A 24,612-nucleotide genomic window follows, 5' to 3' on the forward strand; every position below is an offset into this window, starting at 1 on the left:
TCACTCACTAACAACTGAAAAGAAACACAATGGCACACCATGTATGAACAATCAGATTTATTCATGATTTACAGTTAGAAATGGCACAAAATGTTTATGTAGAAAATTGGCTTGTTCAGTTATAGACAATCTAACTTTCCTTTTCAAGGTATATACAATCTATAGTTAGTGCATTAAGACAATCATGGCCAATAAAATGAGTAGGTTTGAGTGAACAATTCAATAAGCTTTTTTTCATTAATAACACTGATGGACAGCTGTAAATAACAAAATAAATTAAGCTAAACTTCATTTGGTTACTTTGTTTTAAGAGTTCTGATCTCCACAAAATGAGGCACTGTCACACTGTGTTGACTAACTTGGACACTTAAATAGAGAAAAAACGGTTGATGATTGAAATCATATTCATCATTAATGTTGTTAGAAACAGTTATGTTTTTAAAACTACAAGTCAAAATTTCTCCAGAAAAAAAGGTAAAAAAGAAAAAGCCCATGGCAGCAAATGCCTAGTTTTGGGAGAGGGGCCTGGATGGTTTTAGTATGAAATACTTCATCCAGATCTTCACAGTATTGTTCTGAACTCATCAAAAATGAAACTGGGGACATGGGCTTCCACCACCTGAAGAAAAACAAGAGAAAGACAGATACACATTACTGTCCAACAGTAAAAAATTCACAACTCTTCTTAACAAGTGTTGATTTTAGTGTTATTTTTACAGCCTTGTGCTGTATGTGTTCTTGCTGTTTTCTGGTACAGCACAATATTAAAGGAAATCTGAGTATTTTAATCACATTAATCAAGGTTAAAGATGTCATACCTTGCGTGACAGTTTTGTGTACTTCACATAGTCCTCCAAGAACATCAGGGCCCCCACCACATCTGATGGCATGTCAGGTATCTTCTGACTATAGTGGGATGAAATGAAAACTAAAGAGTGAGTTTATCAAGTCAGAACAGGATGAAATGAAATTAATTTCAAGCTATCCACCTTATTCCTAGCCCCATGATACTTTACATGAAATGAGGACATGACTTCAGGTTCCTTCTGTCAGAATGGGACTTTGTATAGTAACGAGATGTGGTCCTAGAGCAATTTGAGGATGAAATAAAGTAAACGCCATCTGTTATACCTGAAACAGGGTAATATTATTATCCCTCCACCTACTACTGCAGAGGAAACAATGAAGAAATTGCTCTCATCAAGGTACACTATCATATTTTACTTATCTAACTTAATTAGCTTCATATCAGTATTTGCATAGTGATAGGGTCAATCATGTTTGTTTAAGAAGGTGGGACTTGACCTTATATCCTTCAGAGATGTAGAGCCCAGACAGAGCTTAAACATTTCTGTCTTTCACTTGTGGTTTTACTGAAATTCTTATTTCACCAACTAGTCTCAATTTAAATTAGTTATATTATATCCATTATTCATTTTTTCATCTTTTCAGTTCAGTAAATCTAAAATTCAATATAAAGAATTTATGTTAAAAGAATTCCATTACTGATGCATTCAGGTAGTGAACAGCAAGTTTAAAACACTATTGTTAGATACACAAATTTAACCTGTTTTAGTTATTAGTACCACAAACAGAGCAACAGGTCCTGGGTGTTACAGAAAATATAACTTTCAGGTTACAATAACATTTAGCTGGACGTGTAATTTTAGAAAATGAAGCAGTACTCACTAAATTGAGGGGTTTTTTTTAGTAAGCCTTTGGGAGAAAAGTGTTTTTGCTATTTTTATTACTATACCTGAAGTTCCACACACTTTTGTCGCTACAGTAGAGCCCCCAGGAATAAGGTGGATAGGGAGCAGTAATTAAATAGGAAACAATTTATCTTAACAAAGAACCAACAGAAAGACATCTTCAGTCTCCACAACAGTTTGAATAGTAGCAAACTTGTAAAGTGTCTCATCACCTTGTACACTGCTCCATTATGGAGCGGATGAATTGACCGATGAGAGCCAAGAATTGTTGTGTGTATCTGGAGTGAAACTGCTTGAGCAGCGTCAGCAGACCAAGAACAAGTGGAGGCCAGTCAACTGGATCTGTGGCTTTCCTGCATGTCATACCTGGAAAATAATCAGTTGCATGGTTAAATACAGTGCATGTGGAAGAGGCTTTACATCGCACTACCTCTGGCACACAGGGAAAAAAAAAACACATCCTGTCTTTATCCCCTTCATAATAAGAACATGGTCCACCTGACCCAAGTGGCCTCTTATATTTCTAAAACTATTGCTTGATTTTTATCAACAACAGACGCCTCATGTAGCGGCAATAAAAAATGTGAGAAATTTGAAACTGTAATCCAAAATGTCTGTTAAAATTTGTAACTGTCCCAGTTTTGACACAAATACACAGGCAAATACAAGTAAGGTAGATTAATTTCAGTTTCTCTGAAACATCAACCAGAGAACAATGGGTTGACCTGTTGCACCCACTATTGTTTAGCTAAACACCTCATTAATAGTACAGTAACTGGAAAATCTCGCCTTGGTTTTTGCTGTATTGGAGTTTTGGCAGCTGAGCGATAATAAACAGGAAGTTTATGATGGGGAAGTAAGGCAGGCGCTTTGTGGTGATGTAGATCTGTGAGAAACATGAAGAGGAGCACAATTTGTCATGGCACTCTATCAAAAACTAAAAAAATCTGCTTTGTATGTATTTGTGTCTGAAAATTAATTATCATTTGTCAAACAGCAATCACACCCATAATTTTCACACCTTGTTGAGTGGGTTGTGAATGCCAGCAGCCTCCAGGTAGGCAGTGATGTCGTACAGAAGAGTGCTGTCCTCTTTGGGGTACGGCAGGGACGGGTCCTGGTAGTGAGCTTCAATGTCCGCCAGCAGAGACCTGAAAAGTTGTGACGGATGTTTAACCTCCTAAGTCCCTGCATGTGTATTTATGAGGGCATTACACGGTGGTTTTCCTACAACATAGTTATCATTTCTGCATGGAATTTACATGGAAAATTTTGTAAATTTATCTGTGAAATTTCAACTATTTTCATGGAAATTTTGGGTTATGTTTGTATATCCTGGAGGGTTTATTTTAAAGTTAAAAAAAAAAAATTGCTGTGAATTTTTGGGTATTAGGGAAATTCTTTTGGATGCAGACCGAACTTGCTTGGAAATTTTCAGGCATTTTCGTGTAAATTTGGGAAATATATTTTAAATTTTGGGCAATTTTATTGGAATTGTTTAAGAGAATTTGCAGGGTAAATTTATTTTTTAATTATGGGAATATGACTGAGAATTTGGGGTATTTGCCTGCATTTTCATGATGTCTTGGGGAATATATCTGAACGTTTTTGGCAAATTTGCTTTAAAATTTTGAGGAATTTGTTAAAAAGTATTCAGTGATTTTTATGGCTCTATGTGGGAATATATAGTGAAATTTTTAAATAATATTCTTGGAAATTTTGGGATATGTTTGTATATTTTGAAGTGTTTCATTGGAGGTTCCTGTGAATTTTCTGAGTAATTTAATGGACATTTTCATGCAAATTTGGAAAATGAATTTCTTTTCTTTCTCTTTGAGGAATTTTTTAAAAAGATTTTTTGGGTGGAATTACCTTTGAAATTTTTCATTATTTTCATGGAAATGGGAAATTTATTTGATAATTTTAGGAATCTGATTGGAAATTTGGAGGTCAGGAGTTCTTTGAACACTGCAGACTTTTATGTAAATTCAAGGGAATTTGATTGGATGCTGGGGGGACTTTTTCCATCATTTTAAATTTTTGGTTAAAATCAATCCCAGCTGAAAGACAAGGCTGAGCTTTAAACTCATCAGGTCCTACTACGCCAAATAAGTGGGAGAAACTAAAAATGCATTCCAAACAAAAGCTCAGGTGTCAGGAGGTTAAAAATGGTTGAAAAATGTAGGAGTTTGAATCAAGTCTTAAATCCACCTGTTGGACTTTGAGCTGCAATTCACATTAAGAGCAGCCACATAACATTTATTTTTTCCTGAATCAAGCAGCTACACATTTAAAGTGATGCTTTGAGTACCTGCTAATACAAAAAAGATAATGATTTGAAATTTCCACTGACATAAAGCAGCACAAAAGATCACAATTATGAGTCAAGAAAGATTCAGAGATGTTACAGACTTAATTATGTTCTGATTCTGCACTGACTTGTTCAGGTTTTCCAGGGCAGCAGCAAGATGTTTGGAGTCAAATTTGCAGGAGTAGTTCAGCTCATTAGCGATCAGCTGTCTGAGGATTTGCATCTGTCCCACCTGCGACAAACACATTTATTTAATATTATTTTCACAGTATCAAGTCTGATTAATACTAACAGAGAGCCGACATTGAAGAGTGGCTTAAAAATACAGCAGAGAGGGAGGGCTGGATTAAAGATGCATCAAGGATTATAAACACAAATTGAGCTAACATTTCATACTCTGAGGGTAAGAAGGTCACTAAAATTTCAGAAGTTAAAACCCAAGTAAGAAAATTTGAGACCTTCATGATGGCCTCCAGGTATGCACCCCAGATCTTCTGTGTTTTGGCCACAGCACTTGCGTACACTTTGCTGGCATTACCTGTGGCAGGAAAACAAAAACAATATTTTCAAGGTACAAAAAACAAAACAAATCATGGCATGTTGATGGATTTCCTCATGAATACCAACCCACTATGCCCTGGACTGGGTTGACAGCCATTAGCATGGCTTTAAAAACATCCACCACAGCTTTGTCCTTTAGGATTGTCTTCTGAAGCATTGTCAGGAAGTTCTGGTGTGAGAAATGGGATGAAATATTGTGCATAAAATGTGTGCTTAACACACTAACTAGAGCCCTTTTGTTGTTTTATTGCACAGCCTTAGATCTTTTTCTGAAAAATAATTACCTGAAGTTCCTTGACGATCATGAAGCAGAGCAGGCGATCCAGTCCATTGAGGCCAAATGTACCAAGCGTGTTCTGGATCTCAGAGAAGAGTCGGTTGTTGGTAACTTCCTGGTGACTCCTCAGGTCGTACCACGTATTCATCTGGTCAAAGTAGCATGTAACCCTGAAGAAAAAACACAATATTTTACAGGCAGCTATCTTGCTTCAGAACTAAGCACCACTTTTTTTTTCTTTTTAAAGAGGAAAAAGTTAAGGAGACACTGAGGCATACTTGGGATCAGTGATTCTGAGGATCTCTCTGCAGAGACGACCTATGAAGGTGGCAGATTCATCCACTGAGGGAAACTTTGGGATGGGGATGTGGGTGGACTGGTACACACTCTGCCAGTCCTGGATCTGATGGTGAGTAATGAAAGAATCATTCAATAATTCTCTGCCAATGACAAACAGTCACATATAGGGATAAACTATATGATGCTGGATCATAAAATATAGGAAACACATGTTACTGCTGTGCTGATCCTGACCTTGGCCCTGAGGAAGCTGTTGCACTCTTGTTCCACGTTGTAGTTGATGATGCGGGACACTTCCTCCTGCCAGATCTTAAGTCCATAAATGCTGACATAGTCCTGGATGTACTCGAATGATCTGTAGAACCCATCCATGGTGGCCGCCATCTCCTTCAGTTTTGGCATTAGCTCACTAGGCTGAAAGAGTAGAAATCTCTTCTTTAGTCTCATCTTTTTGTGCTTCACAATTTTTATTTTTTAAAGCAACAAGGCTTTTGTAAACCAAACATTTCAAAGAACCAATAAAAACAAGTTTTAAGGCAGATTTTGGACAAATATGTAACTGTGAATTGCAAATCTAGTGTTTCACAGACATTTTAATGACTCTTAAAATATTATAAAATACACACAGTGATCAATCTGATGTCTTACTTTAGCCTTTGGGTTGAAGATCAACCCCTTATGCAGAGCATACGCCACCCTCTTCACCAGCTCCTTCCTGATGCCGTCCTCCAGAAGCTGCTTTGGATCCACCTAAAGAAAAACAGTGTGTCAGTGAAGTCAAACCTACTACTGTAGTTCCTTCATAACTGCACTTTGACAGATGTCAAAACCAAATCTCTTTATGCATGTTGAATGAGACAAAAAGACAAGATGACAAAACACTCAATCACTGTGCAAAAATTGAGGCAATTAAACTTAATGAAAATGTTTGACAGCATTTACCTTAATGATTCCAACTAGAGTGGTCTTCATCATCAGGATCCCTTCAGTGAAAATGGAGATGTCGTGGGTAAGCTTTGCAACCTGTTACCACATGAAGAGGAGAAATGGTCAAGCATACAAACACACATAATATATAAGATTTTAAACATAAAACAATTCCAGAATTTGTTGAAATCAACACCAAAGCTACTGTGTTTCCAATAAATAAGCACTGAAACTAATAGATAAGAAGCTGCTAATGGTAAACAATAAAGAGGGGCTATAAAACAAAATAACAGCTCTAATCATTTAAAGTTTGGATGTTTTTAGGTGTAAAGTTACAACATTTTTCTTAATTGCAAGTGCTGTGAACTAGTGCTGCACAATTTGGTAATAATGTGCAACTGCAATTATACTGGACATTACTGCGACTGTGATTACAATATAGTGCATAAGTGGCATCATGAGTCTACATGCTTAGTCATCATGGAAAATGCTGAGAATAATTATAGTTTTGAAGTTTGTATTCCTTAATTCAAAACATGGAAATATTAAGTTACATATTTAGTAACTTTTTTTGAAAATAAAGGTATTTCCACAAAGTGCATTAGTGGCACTATTGTAAACTAAAAGGCCTTTCTGCAGGCATTCTTGTAAACCTTTCAAGTACTAATTTATTCAAAAATAATTGCATCTTTTATCTTTGTGATTGCGGTTGAGATTAAGGTTAGAATAACTGTGCAGCACTACAATGAACCTAGAAAGTGAGCCTCTGGTTGGTTTGCATAAGCACGAACCAAACAAAGACTATCTAAGACTGAGAAGGCCAAATTGGGCTCTAGTCTGGTCCAAAAACACATGTATGTTTCATAAAGTAGGACTGAGAACTAATAGAGTGGCAACCTTGGGAATCAGTGGCAAACATCTCTATTTACAAGGACAACTATTCAATAGAAAACTTATCTGAAGATAAATTGCTGCTTAATGGTGTCACATCATTGCTTTATAGCTAAGATGTGTCACAGGAAACTGTAAAAGTTATGTACAAAGAGGGCAACAACATAAGGAGAGGATGATTGGTTTGCCAGGGAGATAGGGCATGTTTTGGGCATTAAGACCAGGCAGCAAATAAATAGGTTAAGTTCTGTAAAGTTCAGTCCAAGGATAGGTTAAGGGTGGGAATATCAATAACAAACAGCCATGAGGGTTTTTATGGAACACTTGAAGTGCAGGGAGTGCTTTTGCTTTTTATTCATTTGCTGCTTCCTGCTACTTTTCTATGGCTATCAGCTGTTTAGCTCTTACTCAGTTGCCTTGAGGTATCTGCTGGAATCCAATTATTTTTGGGCAGGCCATAACAATACTGTAAAAGACAAGAAGAGTTCACTTTAATGCCCTCAGGCCGTTGCTTTGTAGCGCTCTTTAGGAGAACAAAACACTATTCTAAATCTTTCATTTCTTCTGCCATCAGACTGTTAAACCTTCACAGTAGTTACTTGGAATGAGAAGCTTGAGTTATCTTGTATTCCTTGCTCTTTCATTAACCATACAGTGGTTTATACAGTATTCTTAGGTTGGCTGATCTTTTCATTCACTCAAACATACTTTAAATGCAGACTTGCATTGTAATCTGCGCAGCCTTATTAGTGTTTCTTTTCAGATACTGTTGTTCACAGGGATGGAAAGTAGCTAATTACCTTTACTCAGATTACTGAGGATATTGTTGTGGACTTATATTGTTTGAGTACATTTTGAAATCAGTAATTTACATTTCCTTGAGTCTTTTTTAACCATAGTAACTGTACTTTTACTTGAGCAATATAGTCGTGTACTTTTTCCACCTCTACTGACTAAACAGTGAACATAGTGAAGAATGCATGTAGTTTTCTTATATGAACAATATCATTGGCATGATATCAGTATAGGCAGCAATTAGCTTAAAAAGGGAATTACTGTTTTTGCAGGTATGATGATTTCTGCTGATATTTTCAACCAATATTTGGCTTTAAAAGTCTGCCTATATCAGCTGTAAATATTAGCCATATAAACAAATAAGTTGGTAGACTTTTAGGCTGGACCAAGAGACCTACATCACCTGAAGTCTTCTTCTGTATTCATCATCACTCCTTACACTTTAAGTCTGTTTGGTAAAGTCAAATTTGGGATTTTTCATTAGTTTTTATTTTCATTTAGTTTTCACTTTTTGTTTTAAAATTCAGTTTAGTCTTACTGCTGGTTTGTTGGTTTAGTTTTTATTTTGTAAAAAGGCTTCAGTTTAGTTTAGTGTTTATTAGTTTTATCAGTTGTATTATGCTTCCCTAATCGCAAGAGAATGATTCCACATCAAATCCCACAACAGCTGTTAGCTTTACTATGTTACGGAGGCAGGATTTTACCTGAAAATCCTGGTTGAAATTCTATATTCTCATGTTGTTATTGCCAATAAGGAAGGCTCACATTCTACTGTACAACTCCTCAATATCTACTGAGCATCAGCATCTTGGTCAGTGCACTGACAACTGTATTATCTCAGACATCCCGCTGTCTGTTGGTTGTTTGTAAATGTATGTCTAATCTGGGTAGACTGTAAAAACTACCTAACCCTTTAAAAAAAAAAAAATAGTCTGAATCTGTGTTAGGTAGCGTAAAATCTTGAGACAACCCTGATTTCTGTATAACCTGGACACTACGTATATACCGATGTTTACTTACAAAGAATGCCAAATACTAGTGTTTATATTTTTGTGTTCTATAGCAGGTTTCTACATTTTTTTTGATTAAGAAAAAGGTTCAGAGGATACAGCTGCATACCTACCACCATCAGATAAAGTCAAAGTTAATTTCATTGACAATTTTAACCCTTAACACGGTCTCAGCTTCCACTCTTATGCAGATGACACCCAACTCTATCTCAGCACCAAACCATCCACTCAGTTCCCTCCCCACTCCCTGGTAAACTGCCTCCACGACATCAAAGCCTGGATGACATCTAACCAACTCAAACTCAACAGCAATAAAACAGAGCTCATGGTGGTGGCCCCCAAAGCGCTGCTGCAGAAGGTTGGAGATTTCATGCTCGATGTGGACGGGACCTCCATCTGTCCATCCTCTGAGGTCCGAAACCTGGGCGTCATCCTGGACTCCACCTTCTCCTTCCAGTCCCACATAAAGTCTGTCACCAAATCTGCCTTCTATCAGCTCAAGAACATCTCCCGACTCCGACCATCACTCCCTGATTCTGTGGCTGAAACACTCATTCATGCTATCATAACCTCCCGCCTGGACTACTGTAATGGAGTCCTGTCTGGAGTTCCCAGCAAAACACTGGCCAAGCTTCAGTACGTCCAAAACTCTGCAGCTAGAGTTCTCACCCGCACTAGACCCTGGCAACACATCACTCCAACCCTCATCCACCTCCACTGGCTCCCTATCAAATCCCATATCAACTACAAAGTCCTCCTCCTCACATACAAATCTCTCCATGCGCTGGCTCCCCAGTACCTTTCTGATCTCCTCCATCCATACACACCATCCCGCAACCTTTGATCTTCAGACACCGGCCTACTTTCCATGCCCAAAACCAAACTCCAAACCTATGGAGACAGAGCCTTCAGTGCTGCAGCTCCCACCCTCTGGAACACTCTTCCTGCAGACATCCGTATCGCTCCATCTCTGGACATTTTCAAAAACGTCTCAAGCACCACCTGTTCACCACAGCCTACAGTCTTCACTAAGCCACCCCTTACACTCATCCTACCCCTCACATAGTTTGTCCATGTCTATATGTTCCTGTCAAGCGTCCTTGGGTTTCTTGAAAGGCGCTATATAAATTCAAGATATTATTATTATTATTAAAAAGTCAGAAAACACTGTAAAGAGATTATTTAGTGTACTGCAATTCACAGGTACCTGTGAGTGTTTTACATCAATCCTTGTAAAGAAAGATAAATTCCAGCAGGCTTTGTGTATATTGTGATTTGCCTTCCTTACTTGTTTTTTAAGTTAAATTGAGAATCTAGTAAATCAATCACATTTAAAATGAAAGCATCTGACTCAGCTTAAAATATGCTTTTCAATTCTATCCTGACAACTTTTAATTAATTTGATTCAGGAAAGTCTGCCTGCGCCATCTGTTTCCATATTGATCTTTCTTTTCTAATTTGTGTTTTACATCAAAAGCTGCAAGACTGCATAATATTCAGAAATGCTTCCTCTTGTATGAATGCCTCTGATGACACACAGAGGACATGGGGCCTCAATTTTGGCTTTTGATCTCATATAATACCTGAGGAATGTTTTCATTACATTCGTTCATGACACTGTGAACACTGTCCACGGGCTACATAAATTTTGTGAGTATGACTATTTTATCCACAGCAGTTATTTTACTTCATAACGAGCTCCGAGCTGTGAGTAGTCCTTCAGCTTGTCCTTATCCAGCCGCGTGGGTACCTCCATGATGTCGTGGATCTGCAGCTTGATGATCTTGGCCAGAGAGGTGAACATGCTTTCAGGGATGATCTGTAGCACCTGGAAACAAGCAGACATCACAAGAAAACTGAGCTCCAGTATTAATGTGACACCGTTTTTTTTTTTTAATAGAAGATTTGAGATTAGTCATCAGAAGCAGATGGTACATGATGCTGCATGAAGAAGCATGTGTGCGGGTAGGAGAAGCAAATCCTTGGGCACAAAGTATCTCGGCATGCAGCTGATGAAACCAGAAGGTAATAGGATCTTAAGGTACACATCCACTAAGTAGCTGTTTTGGGGAAAATTTGCTGAGCAGATGGTTGTAGAAACATTAATTACAACTGCAGCTGTTGTGGTACACATATCCAACAATAATTTACGACACGCAGGGCTCATTTGTTAAAAAACTATGAGTGCTACAGGAAATATTCAAAAGAGGGTGTCTTCATAAATACAGATTTAGATGATGAATAAAAAGATGAATTGAATACACTCTACCTTCCTGACATAAGCCACCAACTCCCCAGAGTAGAACTGTGAGACACTCAGCAGGTCGGCACTGTTGGCCTGGTTGATTCGCAGCAGAGGGAGGTCCAGCGCAGATGCAAGCTGCACACACAGAAAAAGAAATGTTTTCACATCACAGGTCACAATCCCATGAATGAGAATTGTTGTTTTTTGTTGGGGTGGTAGGCATAGACTGTGTAAAGAATGGACAGTGCAACAGCCTGCCCCAAATGAAGCAAAAAAAAGATCAGACCTGCCCCCTAATGACTGACTGCAGTGAGATGTCATAAACCTAGCATCCTCCATGTAAACAGGTGTTGGGTTATGGGTAATTCATCAAACTTAAGCTGTTTTTCAAAGACCAGGATCTTTCTTCCATGGGAAGCATCCTCCCAAGTCAGGACCCTTGGAGGCAACAGCAGAAATCAAAATGGGAGGGGCACTAACAACTACTTTCACAAGTTTTACCCAGCGCAGTCTATTAAGTTATCACATCATCATATAATCATAGTATATATAATAATATAATCATATAATCATATTGATCATTTAATATAACCATGTAATATAATTAAATAAATAATCTTATTATATGGCTCTCCTTTTACCCCTCCAGCTTTACTTGTTGATTCGAAATAATGATGACGACATATTTACGGTGAAAACAGGACATTTAAAAGTGTATTGAGCACGCTAAGACCTGGCTTTAACCTGATGTTATGCTATTTATTTGTTTTTAAGAGAAGGAAATTCTCTGTTTGAAGGACTCAGTCCTTGGAAAAAATTTGAAGATCCTCAAGATTGGAACAGTCCTCCAACGGCAGTCGATGACGTAGTATCCTCCAAAAACAGCCGCTCGAGGAACCTTTCTTGGCTTTGAGAAACAGCTAGTAAAACCAAAAACACCTCAAATACCATATAATCTGGAATATAGGTTTCCCTGGTGTATAAGCCGTAGTTTCTTTTGGAATCCCACAAAAGGAAAAAGGTTTCAACTGTCCTGTAAGATGATTTCCATTTTGTCCTGTAAAGCCCACAAGGTGCTTTTTGGCGCAACTGTATAGCTCTTTAAGTACAATCTGTTTTCGTTGATATGGAGTTTGCACATCTATTAGCTATAGTACGGTAGTTGGGCTCTCAGCTTGTGTTGATTGTTCTGAGACAGACTCACTGTCCATGACTTGCTCTGTCCTCCTGTGCCTCAAATTTGTGGTCTGTGGTGTTTTGTCAAACAAACCAGCACTCCATAGGGAATATTTACTTAATGTTATATACCTCATTTACTTTAAATGTATGATTATGACCTCATGAGAGAGAAAAGCCGTTCTAAAGTGAGGCCAGCCCCTTTTGGTTTGGTTTGGTCAGTGACGTTTTGTATCCCAGCACATTCGCAGCACTGATGTGGCCACTTGTAATACTCGAGGAATGGAGTAAATCTACAATCACTTTAGTTACTGAGAAGTGTGTAGCAGTGGCAGCTGGGAACACTCACAGTGATGACGCTCATAACTTTTTACTGGTATATAGGTTGCACTGATACATGCATAAGCTGCAGACTGCTTTCAGATGAAAAAATTAGGGATGTATGACCTTCTCAGCATGATATTGGTATTGGCAGATGTATACATTTCTGCCGATATTTACAAGCTATGTATCATGTGTAAATACTGGTCTATGCCAATGGTAAATATTGGCCATAATCAGGAATAAGTTAGTTAAGTTTTAGGACTGACAGACATACATCAGCTGAAGTCTTGTTCTTTGTTCGCCCATACTCTTTAATCTTTAATGTTTGTTCTAAGGACTGAAGTTTTTTCATACTTAAACTTAAAAGTTAATTTAAGGGCTTAATATTTAGGTCTCAATTAAATGTATAAATAATGGTATTCACATAGGTATCAATAGGCAGATAGATATAGGCCGCCTGGATAAACAGAAGAAGATGAATGGATGGATAGCATAGGAATCTGTGTTGTTATCAGGTAAAACAGATTCATAAAGATAAGCATATCAGATATCATCCAATATATATTTCGTCCTTCGAAATGTGGCTGATCTCCTGGATTTCATGGTAAATTTAAATGAAGTTAGGTATCTGTCATAGTTAGTTCTACCATGTTAAACTGCTTTAACTTCCGAGAGGTTTTGTTTTCATCGGTTATTTGATGCCAAAAAGGTATACAAAAGCACAAATGACTGTCTGACATATTCAGCAATGAAATGGTAGAGAAGATGACCAACAATGAGAGGAATTCTAACAGCTTGGGTGTTAGTATATATTCTAATCTTCTCCCAGCAAGTTTTCCTGTTTCATGAGAAATTATCAGGAGCAGCCAGCATGATAAATGTCATTTTCTTGGTTATGGTCTTTTAGCCTATGTGTGTCGTCGAAGTCAAAGTAAAGCCTACAGATAATTATCAGTCCGTCTCATCATGAAATTATTTAGCATAGCTCCTCATTAGACATTAACCATGAAGGTCTGCTTCAAACTGACACACTCATCTGGATGATTTTCGCAGTTTTACCATGAAGTTACACTGTTTTTGTTAGAGGAAGTAGCATGACACCAATAAAACAGCTTTTCTATCAAGTCCCAACAGCTCAGACTTTGGCTCCAAATGCCCATTATGGGAGGGATGGCTTTATCTGTCTTCAGTTGGAGGAGACTGAGGCGCTTCTTCTATTTGTTCATACAGTCTATGATGCTAGGGTGTATTTCATGCATTGTCAGCCCTCACCTTCAGAAACGTAGCTCTGAGTTTGGTAACCATTGATGGATTGACTCTGATGCTCTCCTGCATTATTGATGTGAAGCTGCAGAATAAAAAGTAAGCAAGAAAAAAAAGCAGATGAGATTTTCAGAAATTCAGACAAAAAGCTAAACACAACTGAGTTAAACAGAAGCAGAAGCAATGTGGTCTTCCTCTTAGTTTATAGAAGAAGCTGAGCCAACTGATTCATCATCTTTGGCTGACCAAGAGAAAAACATGTCTGCTACTTTCTGCTGCTACTGTGGAACCACTGAGACAAAAATACTGTGAACTACTGTGTCAAAGAAAAAACATGCTACAAAGACTCTTCCTATGTGGAGTTTAACAGAACTGTCATCATAAAATACTTTCAACTCATTTTTGGTTTCTTTACTCTCTTCTTTACCATTTTTTTTATCTCTTATGTGTCTAAGTACATACCTATCAATTATCTGCCATGCATAGGACAAATCCCCAATTATCTGCATGGTGATCAGGACTTCCTCTTTGATGTTGATGGTGCGGATCATTTGGTGCAGGAACTTCCTGGTGTCAGCCAGGAACTGGCACACCTGCAGGTTTGACTCCAGCTGGTGAAACTCCTGGACCTGCAGACCAAAGAAAAAACAGTTTTGCAAACACACCAAATGGGACAGAAAACAAATAACATTCATATCAGTATCCAAGGATTGCAGATTGTCTGAAAGGTTAAAAAAAAAAAAGGCAATACTCCATTGGCATTTGTACAAATTCTGACTCATGAGGATAATTTGGTGTTGGCTGTACTGACAGACTTGTTAATTGTGTCTATATAAATAAACCTAACCCAGTTTTGTGATTTCTGTGTAAATAACATTTGTTTCATCTTTTATTTTTCAACGGACTGTCAGGATTGACAAGAGAAAATGAGGTCAGTACAATCCACCGCACTGCAGGGCATTTCTATGATGTATTCCGATGTTTCTATAATTAAAGGCATTTCAAAGCAGGTCAGTTTTGTTGCTTCATGTTGCTGCTGTTTCCAAATATTGTTCTTGGATTCACTTTTCTATATGTATGAATCAAATGTGGGCAAAGAAAAACTTAAAAAGTGGAAAACACTCAAGATAGCCATGAACGTCATTTCAGTGTAAAAAAGTCTATCACTGTGTTTCTCACCTCTACAAGAGCCTGTATGAGCTGGACAGTCTTCCTCCCAGCTGCTGTGGAGTCCTCATAGTTTAGAGACTCAATCTGCTTTGAGATTTCTCTGAACCAGGCCTGTAAGTTCTCTGTGAGGGAGTAAAATAGGTGTGTCGTACAAGTGCATAAAGCATTTTATCAAAGTGGTTTTCACAAGCAGTGGTTTAGAAAAATGGCTCTCTTTACAAGTGAGCTGAAGTCATGGTGACAGAAGAAAGTATGACTGATGTAAATTTAATCCGCCTCTCCCTGCATGTTTGTCCTTGATGCTTTTGTCCCATTTTGTCTCTCTACCTCGACATTTTTCTCTGAAACAGCTTCAAGCTTGAACTCATTTAAGCCGTTTTTGTTCAAGCAGTGAAATAATCCATGACACTCAAAGCATGAAATGCTGGGTTTCCATAGGCAGTGCCACCTCTCTTTGCTATGCATGTAATCCCTCACCTTACCCACCTAAATAGTGTAACTCACCATTTTTCTCCACCCTGGTTAGAGGTTTGACTCCAGAGAAGACTTCGGCCAGCTCAGTCATTCTCTCTGATCCTTCCTTCTTATAGCTTTCCCATTTGATCTGCTTCTCTGAAAGCATCTGCTTAAACATCTGGAGGTAGGACAGCACAGATGTTTAATCAATGAAAGATTAGTCAGATGAGATATGTAATGACAACATTAAGTTTGTGTCCTCTGCTGGTGATAGATCGGCCATATGTTGTCTCACTGTATGCTAATAGAGCTGACACACTGTATGATAAATGCAGCAGGTTGAATCAGCACTTTGGAAATACTCCAGCCTCTGTATTACACTTTTTATTTAAGGTTACCCTCACCTCTTTGAGTGTGAATTCAAACTGTGCAGTGTCTAGCAGCAGCTGGAACAGGATCTTGGGTTTGTATTTGGAGTCAGAGAAGACTTGGTCCTTGATTTGACGCAGTCGCTTGTTGTTTGGATCATAGGCTGAAAGAAAAGGAATAAAATTAAGAGGAAAACCACATCCCTGCATTTATTAACATCACACTTCTAAAGTTAAGCAAAATTCTCAAGCTGAAATCATTTTTCCAGCTCTCAATAAAAAAGTGGCATTAAAGCCACAAATGTTAAAAAGTCGGGACATTGACTTACGCCTAACTACAGACTAAAGGTGCTGATTTGCAACAGAATTTCCCTATCCTTTACCATAGATACAGAAGATTCAGCCTCTCTGATGGAATGCTTTTTTATACCCAGTCATATTAGTAACCTGATTCCAGGTATCCCCATTAACAGTGAGAAGTCCAAACTTTTTTTTAAAACAAATGTTGTTGGCCTTAAATTCAAAATGTGTTTGGGGTTGTACTCTCTCAAAGTTATGTTGCTCTCTTAGTAGAACAATCTCCCCAGTATCTGGATTCTAAATTCAAGATTAAAGATGTTTAATATCAATTGAATTATACAAGTGGAATAACCTGAAAGACTAATTCAGATTCACATTCTGTTTAATGTTCCACAAGGTGAAGTTAGTTTTGCAGCAAGAGCACAAAGAGGACAACAAATACAGGAACAAGAACAGTAAAAAATAAGGCCAAATTAAAAAGCTAGTAGTCAGACAAGACCAAGAACCCAGTAGTCATTCTGACTGAGCTCCAGAGATCCTGTGTGGAGATGGGACAAAATGCTAGAATGTTTTGTTGCCTTCCCTGGACCTGTGACTTTCAAAAACCTGTCTCTGAGCTCTGCAGGCAGTTCCTTTGACCTCATGGCTTGGTTTTTGCTCTGATATGCATTGTCAGCTGTGAGGCCTTCTATACAGATGTGCCTTTCTAAATTGTGTCCAATCAATTAAATACACTATAGGTGAACTCCTCAAGGTGTGTAAACATCTCAGCAACAAGCAAGAGGAATGGGAGAAACCTGAGCAAAATTTCCAGTGTTTTTGCGGAGGGTCTGAATACGTATGTCAGTGTGCTATATCAGTGTTAAATTTTTAACAAATTTGCAGATATTTCTAAAATTCTGCTTTTACTTTTTCATGATGGGTTACTGAGTGACAGATTCATGAGAATAAAAATGTTTTTTGACCATATCATCAGGCTGCAACATAACAAAATTGAATAAAGAGAAGGGGGTCTGAATACTTTCTAAATGCACTGTAAATAATAAATAAAAGGCATGTAAGACATTATAAACAAAACTAAAGAAACTGTATCAGAATTAACAATAAGGATATCTGGGGAAAAATTTCAGAGTCAGAGGCATAATTACACATTCACAGAATGTGTTTATTCCTACCTGACTCTGCAGAGTGCAGCATCAGCCAGCGGATAGCCACATTACAGTCTCTCAGGTAGTTGAGTAGTTTGGGAATATTGTCGAGGATGATCTCTTCCCTGAGGAAACCTTCTTTCAGCAGCTGCTGCACCTGAGGCCTCAGGCTCTCCATGCTGGCTGCATAACGAGTAGCCTAAACACACAGTGATGGTGATGCTGGTTAAAAGTATTTCTAAATTTTGGACGATGAATTATTGATTAATTTACTCCCATTGGTAGTCATTTGAGTGTCTTGCAGAGAATGAGATGACACATGAAATCAGTAATGTTCGGTATCCTCTTACTGTTATGAATGACACACTTCAACTTTATTCCTTCAACTTTTCAAGGCAAGTTTAAACAGTCTCCTCTTTGATAAATCCCCTTGTGTAAATTTAGATTCTGCACAGTCACATTGGATCATTTCCAAATTCTGCAAACACAGTTATCAGCGCCAGCATACGATGGAGTGCCACACCAACAGACTGTAAATCGACAAAGCTAGAAGCTGTGTGACATTGAAGCCAGTCCAAAAGTTTCCATACCTGCTCTTTGATGTTTGCAGAATCCAGCGTGTAGTTCAGAGCAGTTTTGGCAGCTTTGTACGGTTCCCAGGCCTCCACCAGGTTCACTGTGATTCCCATGTAGATACTGATAACCTGAAGGAACACACCAACAGTTTAGGGACAACATTCACATTAAAGCTTCAAGAAAAAGCAAGACATAACTTAACATTTAAAATTCAACCCTCAGTTTTAGTCTACTGTCATGATGAAAATTTTACATATTAAACTTTCAGGATGTGGACTGAATGATCCTCCAATAAAAGTGACATCTTACCCAGTTGTCAGGGAAGTACTTGTCCACTATCTCCCTCATTTTGGCCTGTTGGGTTTGCAGGATGGAGGGGCTGAAATAAAGGCAGACATACAGCATGGCTGCCTGGTTAGCCAGCGCTGTGCTACGATGCTCTGGTAGAGGATATGCAGACACCTGACAAACAAAAAGAAAAGATATACTTTAAAGTTTGTTTTCAAAGGCGGCTTTAGAATGAGTCGAACGTCATGAACATCACTCAAGTTGTAACAACACTGTAATTTATTAGAAAATTTTAAAAATGATCATTTTTATTGACTTCAAAGCCAATATAATGAAAGTGTTTCAGTCACTTTTAATACTGTCAAAACAAAGTGTTTATTTTTTTATCAGTTAATAACAAAAAAAGACAGTTCTGGCAGATTAACTGCCACTGTCGTTATTTGTGACTGACTGTACAATCATCTACAGCAGCTTTAGAAACTTGAAAAACCTACCGACGTACACTAGTCACTGTTTTAAAAGCAGGTAAATAGGTCTGATCTTACTCAGAAAACTGTCTTCATGTCATAATAAGGAATCCTCCACAACACATACAGCTAAAAAATGTTGACGAATGTTAAAAAAATCTATTTCCAAAACTTCTGGAGATGAAAAGGGAAAGAAAAAACAAAAACAGAAAAGAGGCAGCAAGGCAGAAGGCTACCAGAGGTGTGCGGCGAGGATGTACGTGTTCACTTGTTATGCAATATTTCTCATATCATTGATAACCAATCTATTGGAGCCTTCAAATGGGGTTATACTTACTATGTTTATAAGGGGAGACCATATGAAGAGTCTAGGAATGCATATTATTGGCATGGCAGGTACTGGCAGATACTGGTTTAAGAAGTTATTTATCGTAATCTGCATATATGAAAACATCTGACAATATTTACAGCCAATATATCAGCTGTACAAATTGACAGTATCAATCATATATCAGCTTTTTATCGTAAAAACACACCATTAGGTATAGGTGATTACCTAGGGCAGTGGTTCTCAAATGGCAACACACTGGTGTACCTTGAGTTAAGTCTAAGTGTGCCTAGGGAATTTGTAAGAGTATACATTAGGACTATAACTGTACACCTAAAGAGACTGCATTAAGTTTTACAGTGGCTATTTTATATAATTTAAATATTGGCATATTGGATATCAGTAATAATCCAGTATCATACATTCCTAGAATATTCATCTTTTATGGTAACAGGTCATTGTGAGTCAATTTTTTTCCGAAAGCTCCATATTTGAGAGTTGCGATGTTGATGACGTGTTTAGAAACAGCAGTGATCATGGGCCTCAGTTTTTAGCCATATACAGAACCAAAAGGAGCCAAGCAAGTTTTAATCCAGATTTCACCTTTGTCATCTTGTCTCTTGCTCCTCTGTTAGTGGCTTAAATTCGAAGAAATAATGTAAGCATTTCCTTGCAGAAAGCCAGGAGAACAATATGCTGCCTTTATGCTTCCTTTTTGAAATGCTGCCTTTATATGGAACAACTTCCATATAAAGGCCGAATATCACAAAGCCTGTAATTAACCACAACTTCATTACTTGAATGCATTGACAGCTCAAGTTTCTTTCCATAAAATGCCTTTACATAATTTTTCATCATAGTACAGTATGATGCAGAGTGGCACAGTTGACGCAGTTGTTGTAACCCTGATATTTTATTATCTTTGTGTATTTTTTAAATCTGTTACTGCAGCGAGTGGATTGTTGGTGGTTAGTTGTTATCCCTTTACTCTAGTACATGAAATGTTTACTTTAAAACATAACAAACTAAGTTGTGGAAAAAAATGCAGAATTATAAGAGGGCAAGCATTTCTCACCTGGTTGTATATGTCATCAGAGCGCAGCCTCCCAATGACCATGCTAATAAACGTTGTGCTGATGGGAACTCTGTTGAAGTAGCTTTCGGGATAATTAGCTGGTCGTCTGGCTCCAGCCTGACTGGAGTAGCCTGTGCTGCGCAGGAGCTTGCAGATGTCATCCAGGTTGGAGTCCGCTGAGGAACGGGCAGCACTAAGGAAAAGGTGAAGCAATAATATAATGTGAGACAATAAAAATGTACTGTTTAATAACAGTGCATTCAGAAAGTATTCAGACCCCTTTCACTTCTTTCATTTTTGTGATGTTGCAGCTTGATGCTACAGTTGTTTAAATTTACTTTTCCTCTCATTAATCTCCATGTAGTACCCCATCATGAAAAAATGAACACAGAACTTTAGACGTTTTTGCAAATTTATGAAAAAGAAAATATCACAAAATACCACACTGACGAAAGTATTCAGACCCTTCGCAGCAACACATGAGTATTAGCCCAGATGCCTCCCATTCCTCTTGATTTTTGCTGAGATGTTTCTGCACCTTGATTGGTGTCCATCTGTATTTAATTAAATTAATTGGACAGTTCACTTGGTTTTCATGTTGAGTTTTTGGAAAACTCCCAGCAGACTTTCCTGTGTTGCACTGAGGAAAGGCCTCCGTCTAGTAACTCTGCTATATAGCCAAAATCAGTGGAGGGCTGGTGACGTTTGTCCCTCTGAAACTCTGACCCATCTCCACAAAGGGTCTCTGGAGCTCAGTTAAAGTGACAGTTTGGTCCCTGGTCACCTCTCCAACTAATGCCCTTCCTCCCCAGTTGCTCATTTTGGTTGGAGGGTCAGTTCTCGGGAGAGTCCTGATTGTGCTGGGCTTCTTCCATTTGAGAATTATGAAGGCAACTGTGCTCTTGAGAACCTTCAGTGCAGCAGAACCTTTTTTAGACCTCCCCAGATCTGTGCCTCACAACAATCCTGTCTCTGAGCTCAGAGACCGGATCCTTTGACCTCATGGCTTAGTTTTTACTCTTATATGCATTGTCAGATGTGAGGCCCTCGATAAATAAATGTGTGCCTTTTGAAATCATGTCCAATTAATTTAACACTGATGGACTCCAATCAAGGTGTAGAAACATCTCAGCAAAAATCAAGAGAAATGGGAGGCAGCTGCAAAAATTTGAAGTGTTGTTACAAACAGTCTGTATACTTATATCCATGTGATATCTGAGGGTTTTTTTTCCCATGTTTGGAGAAATTTCTAAAATTCTGTTTTCAGTCTTTCATGATGGTGTACTGAGTGTAGATCAATGAGGAAAAAAATAATTTAAAAGACCGTAGCATCAGGCTGGTACATAACAAAATTGAAAAAAGTGAAGGTCTGAATACTTTCTGAATGCCTTGTATGTTTAAAAATAAACTGATATTTTGATGGAAAATGGCTCAAAACAGTGATCAAAGGAGTAATAAAAAGTAGGTTTAGCCTTATAAAATCTGATATTCAATCCAAATTGCGTGTTGTTACGACTCACAAGAAGACAGAAAGAGCTTAAAAGGAATCTAGTACACAAACTCTAATGTTTACTCCATATTCTAAGTGAATGCGGTCAGATGAAGTGACTCAGCTTTTCTGTTTACAAACCCACTGGCTACCAAGTGAACTGTGCACATCAAGCACATGAGTCAGCCAGGTTATGTTGAATGAGTGTGTCTCTGTGTGTGACTCACAAACGCACCTGTATCTATAGTAGGAAACAAGCATCCTCTCTCTGACCTCTCCCTCAATTTTGTGGTCAATAACCAGCAACATGACTCCATAAAGGTAGAGAGCTTCACACTGGAGAGGAGAGGGAAAATATCATCAACAACTGCTCTAATGTCTTTTCAGAACATTTTCTTTAAAAGTTAGGGAATTGAATAAACCTGCAAACAAGTGGGAAAGACAACAAATTCATTCTGATAAGACAGGTCACACACGGTTATTTAAAGGGTGTAATTAAAGCTCGCTTTTGTTATGGTGCAAAATTAAACCTTATTTGCATTTGTGTCACTCACTAAAAGCTGTTTGCCATCCTCATTTAGCAGCACAGTCTCCAGGGTCTGCTGAATATAAACACCCTCATGTAGGTCATCCAGATATCTGCATAAGGGAAGAAAATGTTAAAATAGCCTCTCTCTATTCAATCATAGGTATTTTTAAGACTTAAAAGACACAAAAGTAAGGGCTGAATTAAGGTAAGTGCTTAGTTTCACTGATCCATTTCAACAGCACAGCTCAAAATATGTCTCTTATTCTTTCTTTTGAGTTGCATGACCTGCAAATGAACTGAAAAATAAAAACATGAACCAGCCAGTTCCTGTCTTACCTGTTAAGATCTACTATATATTTGTGGACACTCTCAAAAGCCAGATAGAACCTGGATAGAATCTCAATGTTGTTTTCTCTAAACTCTTCGTCTAGGTCTTGAAGCTCAGGTTTGGTTTCCAGCTTTGCCTCATAATACTCTGGACCCTGGCGGAAAAAGCATTAAAATAAGCACAACATTCAGGAAATTAACATGTCTTTAATAAAAAGTACACAAAGCAGTGAAAATGGGACAAAGATAGGACAGCTGTTTCAATTAGAGAGCAGTAAAAGTCATAAATCATGATCAGTCCTGATTGTTGCTTTTATCTTAAGCGGAAAGGAAAGGGGGTCCTAACTAATTTCTATAAAATTGATAGCAGCAATATCCACAATAATGGCAACTACATGATGCAGCTAGTTTCTTGAAGCCTGCAAACATTAGTTATTGAATGCCTGCTTCAACACTTGCACATTAAACAGTCAGAAATGCCTACAATTTCATGCTTTGATGTATTCCTTACCTTAAAGTAGCTGAAGTCACAGATGATATCTCCATATTTCTGTTGGTCGCTTTTGTCTTTGAGCCTGAAAACTGCAGGGATGAAGTCAGAGAGGCGCAAAAGTTCAGCAATGATGGCATTTCCTCTGGAAACTATCCTGAGGATGGCCTGTCCACATAGGTTGTTCTCCGCCAGGAAGTCCACCATGGTAGCCAAAGAAAGATGTTACTAACCCCACCCTGTGTTTGGTACTTGATGTAGTTTGGATGGTCCAGCTGGAGAAACAGAGAGTCATTACAGCATTGTAGGAATATTAGATGCAGTTTATATTTTCAATTTCATCCACAAATACAATACTGAGTTGTTTTCATCACACGGACTGGTCATGAGCCCTGAATCCAAACTGGTTTAAATAGTTCCTAAATACTGGGATGTACAGCACTGACGGTTGAGCAAATATAGAGTACTATCAAAAGTATTCTGCAAGGTTATCACTAGTCTTGCGTCGTTCTTGAGCAATGCAAAAACTATAAAACGTCAACATGAAGCCACATCTGTCCCAAGTCCTGCAGTATCTGTCTCTATAGCAAACTAGCTTTGACAGTTTCCAGGTTTGTTAGAGGCATAACAAACACACTGAAGACATACATGCAGCTTTTAATAGACGTTTTGTCTGCCTCTTTGCGGAAAATGTGATAAGTTAAATTATGACATGGTCATGCGTTTGATAAGCTCTTTCAAATGGTAAAAAGCTAACGTTAGCATATAGCCTGCTAGCTACTGTAATGATGAGCCTGAATGCTGCAGACGTCAACTCATGAAAATATGCAAACATATCAAAAAAACTTATTTAATTTCAGATTAATTCGTTGTCACAGAATAAAGTTATTTCAGTCAAAGACTGCAGAAAACGCTTGCCTTTTTCAGTCTTCTCTTCCCTGTTTACTTCCTCATGACCAACCACATGACTTCGTACGTTGGGTTCGTTTGATTCTATTCATATGGCGCACCGGAGGGAGGGGCGGTAAACGCAATCTAAGGTCCTTGATGAGCCCTCCTCCGGTGAAAAGTAAAATTAAATTGAGGTTATCATTAGTTGGAAACCGCAATTGTTCAGATGTAAATAAGTAAAAATATATATATCATGCACAGAGTCTTCAAAAAACGCACTGGTACCCCGCTGTACTGGTCCATACGCTGAGTTTGGTCTTCGTTTTTCTGTAGGTGGCGACAGAGGTCCACTAAAACGTCAATTTATCTACTCAGTCTTGCTCTAGTCTAGCAGCTCCTCTGTATGTACTAGCACATTTCTGTCTCCGCAGGGATGCAGTGATTTGCAGGGATTGAGTAGCGAGAACAAACCCGAACAGAAATTAAACAAACCTAATGCGGTAAAACCTCAGTGGTGAACCTCAAGACAAGATACAGAGCATTTTTACCCCTCAGGCAAAAATATCAGATCTATATTGGAGGTCCTGAAGAGAATTTCCGTCCATCTTAAATTGCATCCCACTTTTAATGCAGGCCTGCGATAAAACATTAAAGAAAAAAGGCTCAGTCCTATTTTCTAGCTTGGTGTTGCCAGGTCAGTTTGAAATTGGGGCTCATACACATTTAGTGTTGAGATAGTTTGTGAATCATAAATGAGGAGTAAAAGCAAGAAAAGCTGTAGAGATGGGGCCAAACACCTATCCAAGAAGGATGGGCTAATGTTAATGTGCGTGCCAGACAGTGTTTGGGAAAAAGGCCAAAGATCAGCCAGAGGTTTAAAGACTATGCGCACATGCAACCACAGGAGCACAGCATCTC

At 38.2% G+C, this 24,612-nt stretch overlaps 1 protein-coding gene across 1 annotated transcript; it reads right to left on the reverse strand.

The window, feature by feature from the left end:
- Positions 1–72: 72 nt before the first annotated feature.
- washc5 (WASH complex subunit 5) lies at positions 73–23,782 on the reverse strand. The gene is made up of 29 exons (XM_041794232.1): positions 23,722–23,782; positions 22,825–23,078; positions 22,323–22,468; positions 22,012–22,096; positions 21,693–21,793; positions 19,969–20,161; positions 18,120–18,272; positions 17,825–17,938; positions 17,262–17,433; positions 15,823–15,950; positions 15,467–15,596; positions 14,972–15,084; positions 14,255–14,421; positions 13,802–13,877; positions 11,054–11,164; positions 10,472–10,612; positions 6,104–6,184; positions 5,810–5,911; positions 5,396–5,575; positions 5,140–5,264; positions 4,869–5,031; positions 4,651–4,753; positions 4,482–4,561; positions 4,152–4,255; positions 2,734–2,863; positions 2,502–2,598; positions 1,925–2,078; positions 819–906; positions 73–619 (listed from the first exon to the last, which is right to left on the reverse strand). The coding sequence occupies exons 2-29, from the start codon at positions 23,008–23,010 to the stop codon at positions 563–565; spliced, it is 3,480 nt and encodes a 1,159-aa protein (XP_041650166.1). The 5' UTR covers positions 23,011–23,078; positions 23,722–23,782; the 3' UTR covers positions 73–562.
- Between the last annotated feature and the right edge of the window lie 830 nt (positions 23,783–24,612).

The sequence above is a fragment of the Cheilinus undulatus genome, linkage group 8 (genome assembly GCF_018320785.1).
Source record: "Cheilinus undulatus linkage group 8, ASM1832078v1, whole genome shotgun sequence".
Taxonomy (NCBI): Eukaryota; Metazoa; Chordata; class Actinopteri; order Labriformes; family Labridae; genus Cheilinus; species Cheilinus undulatus.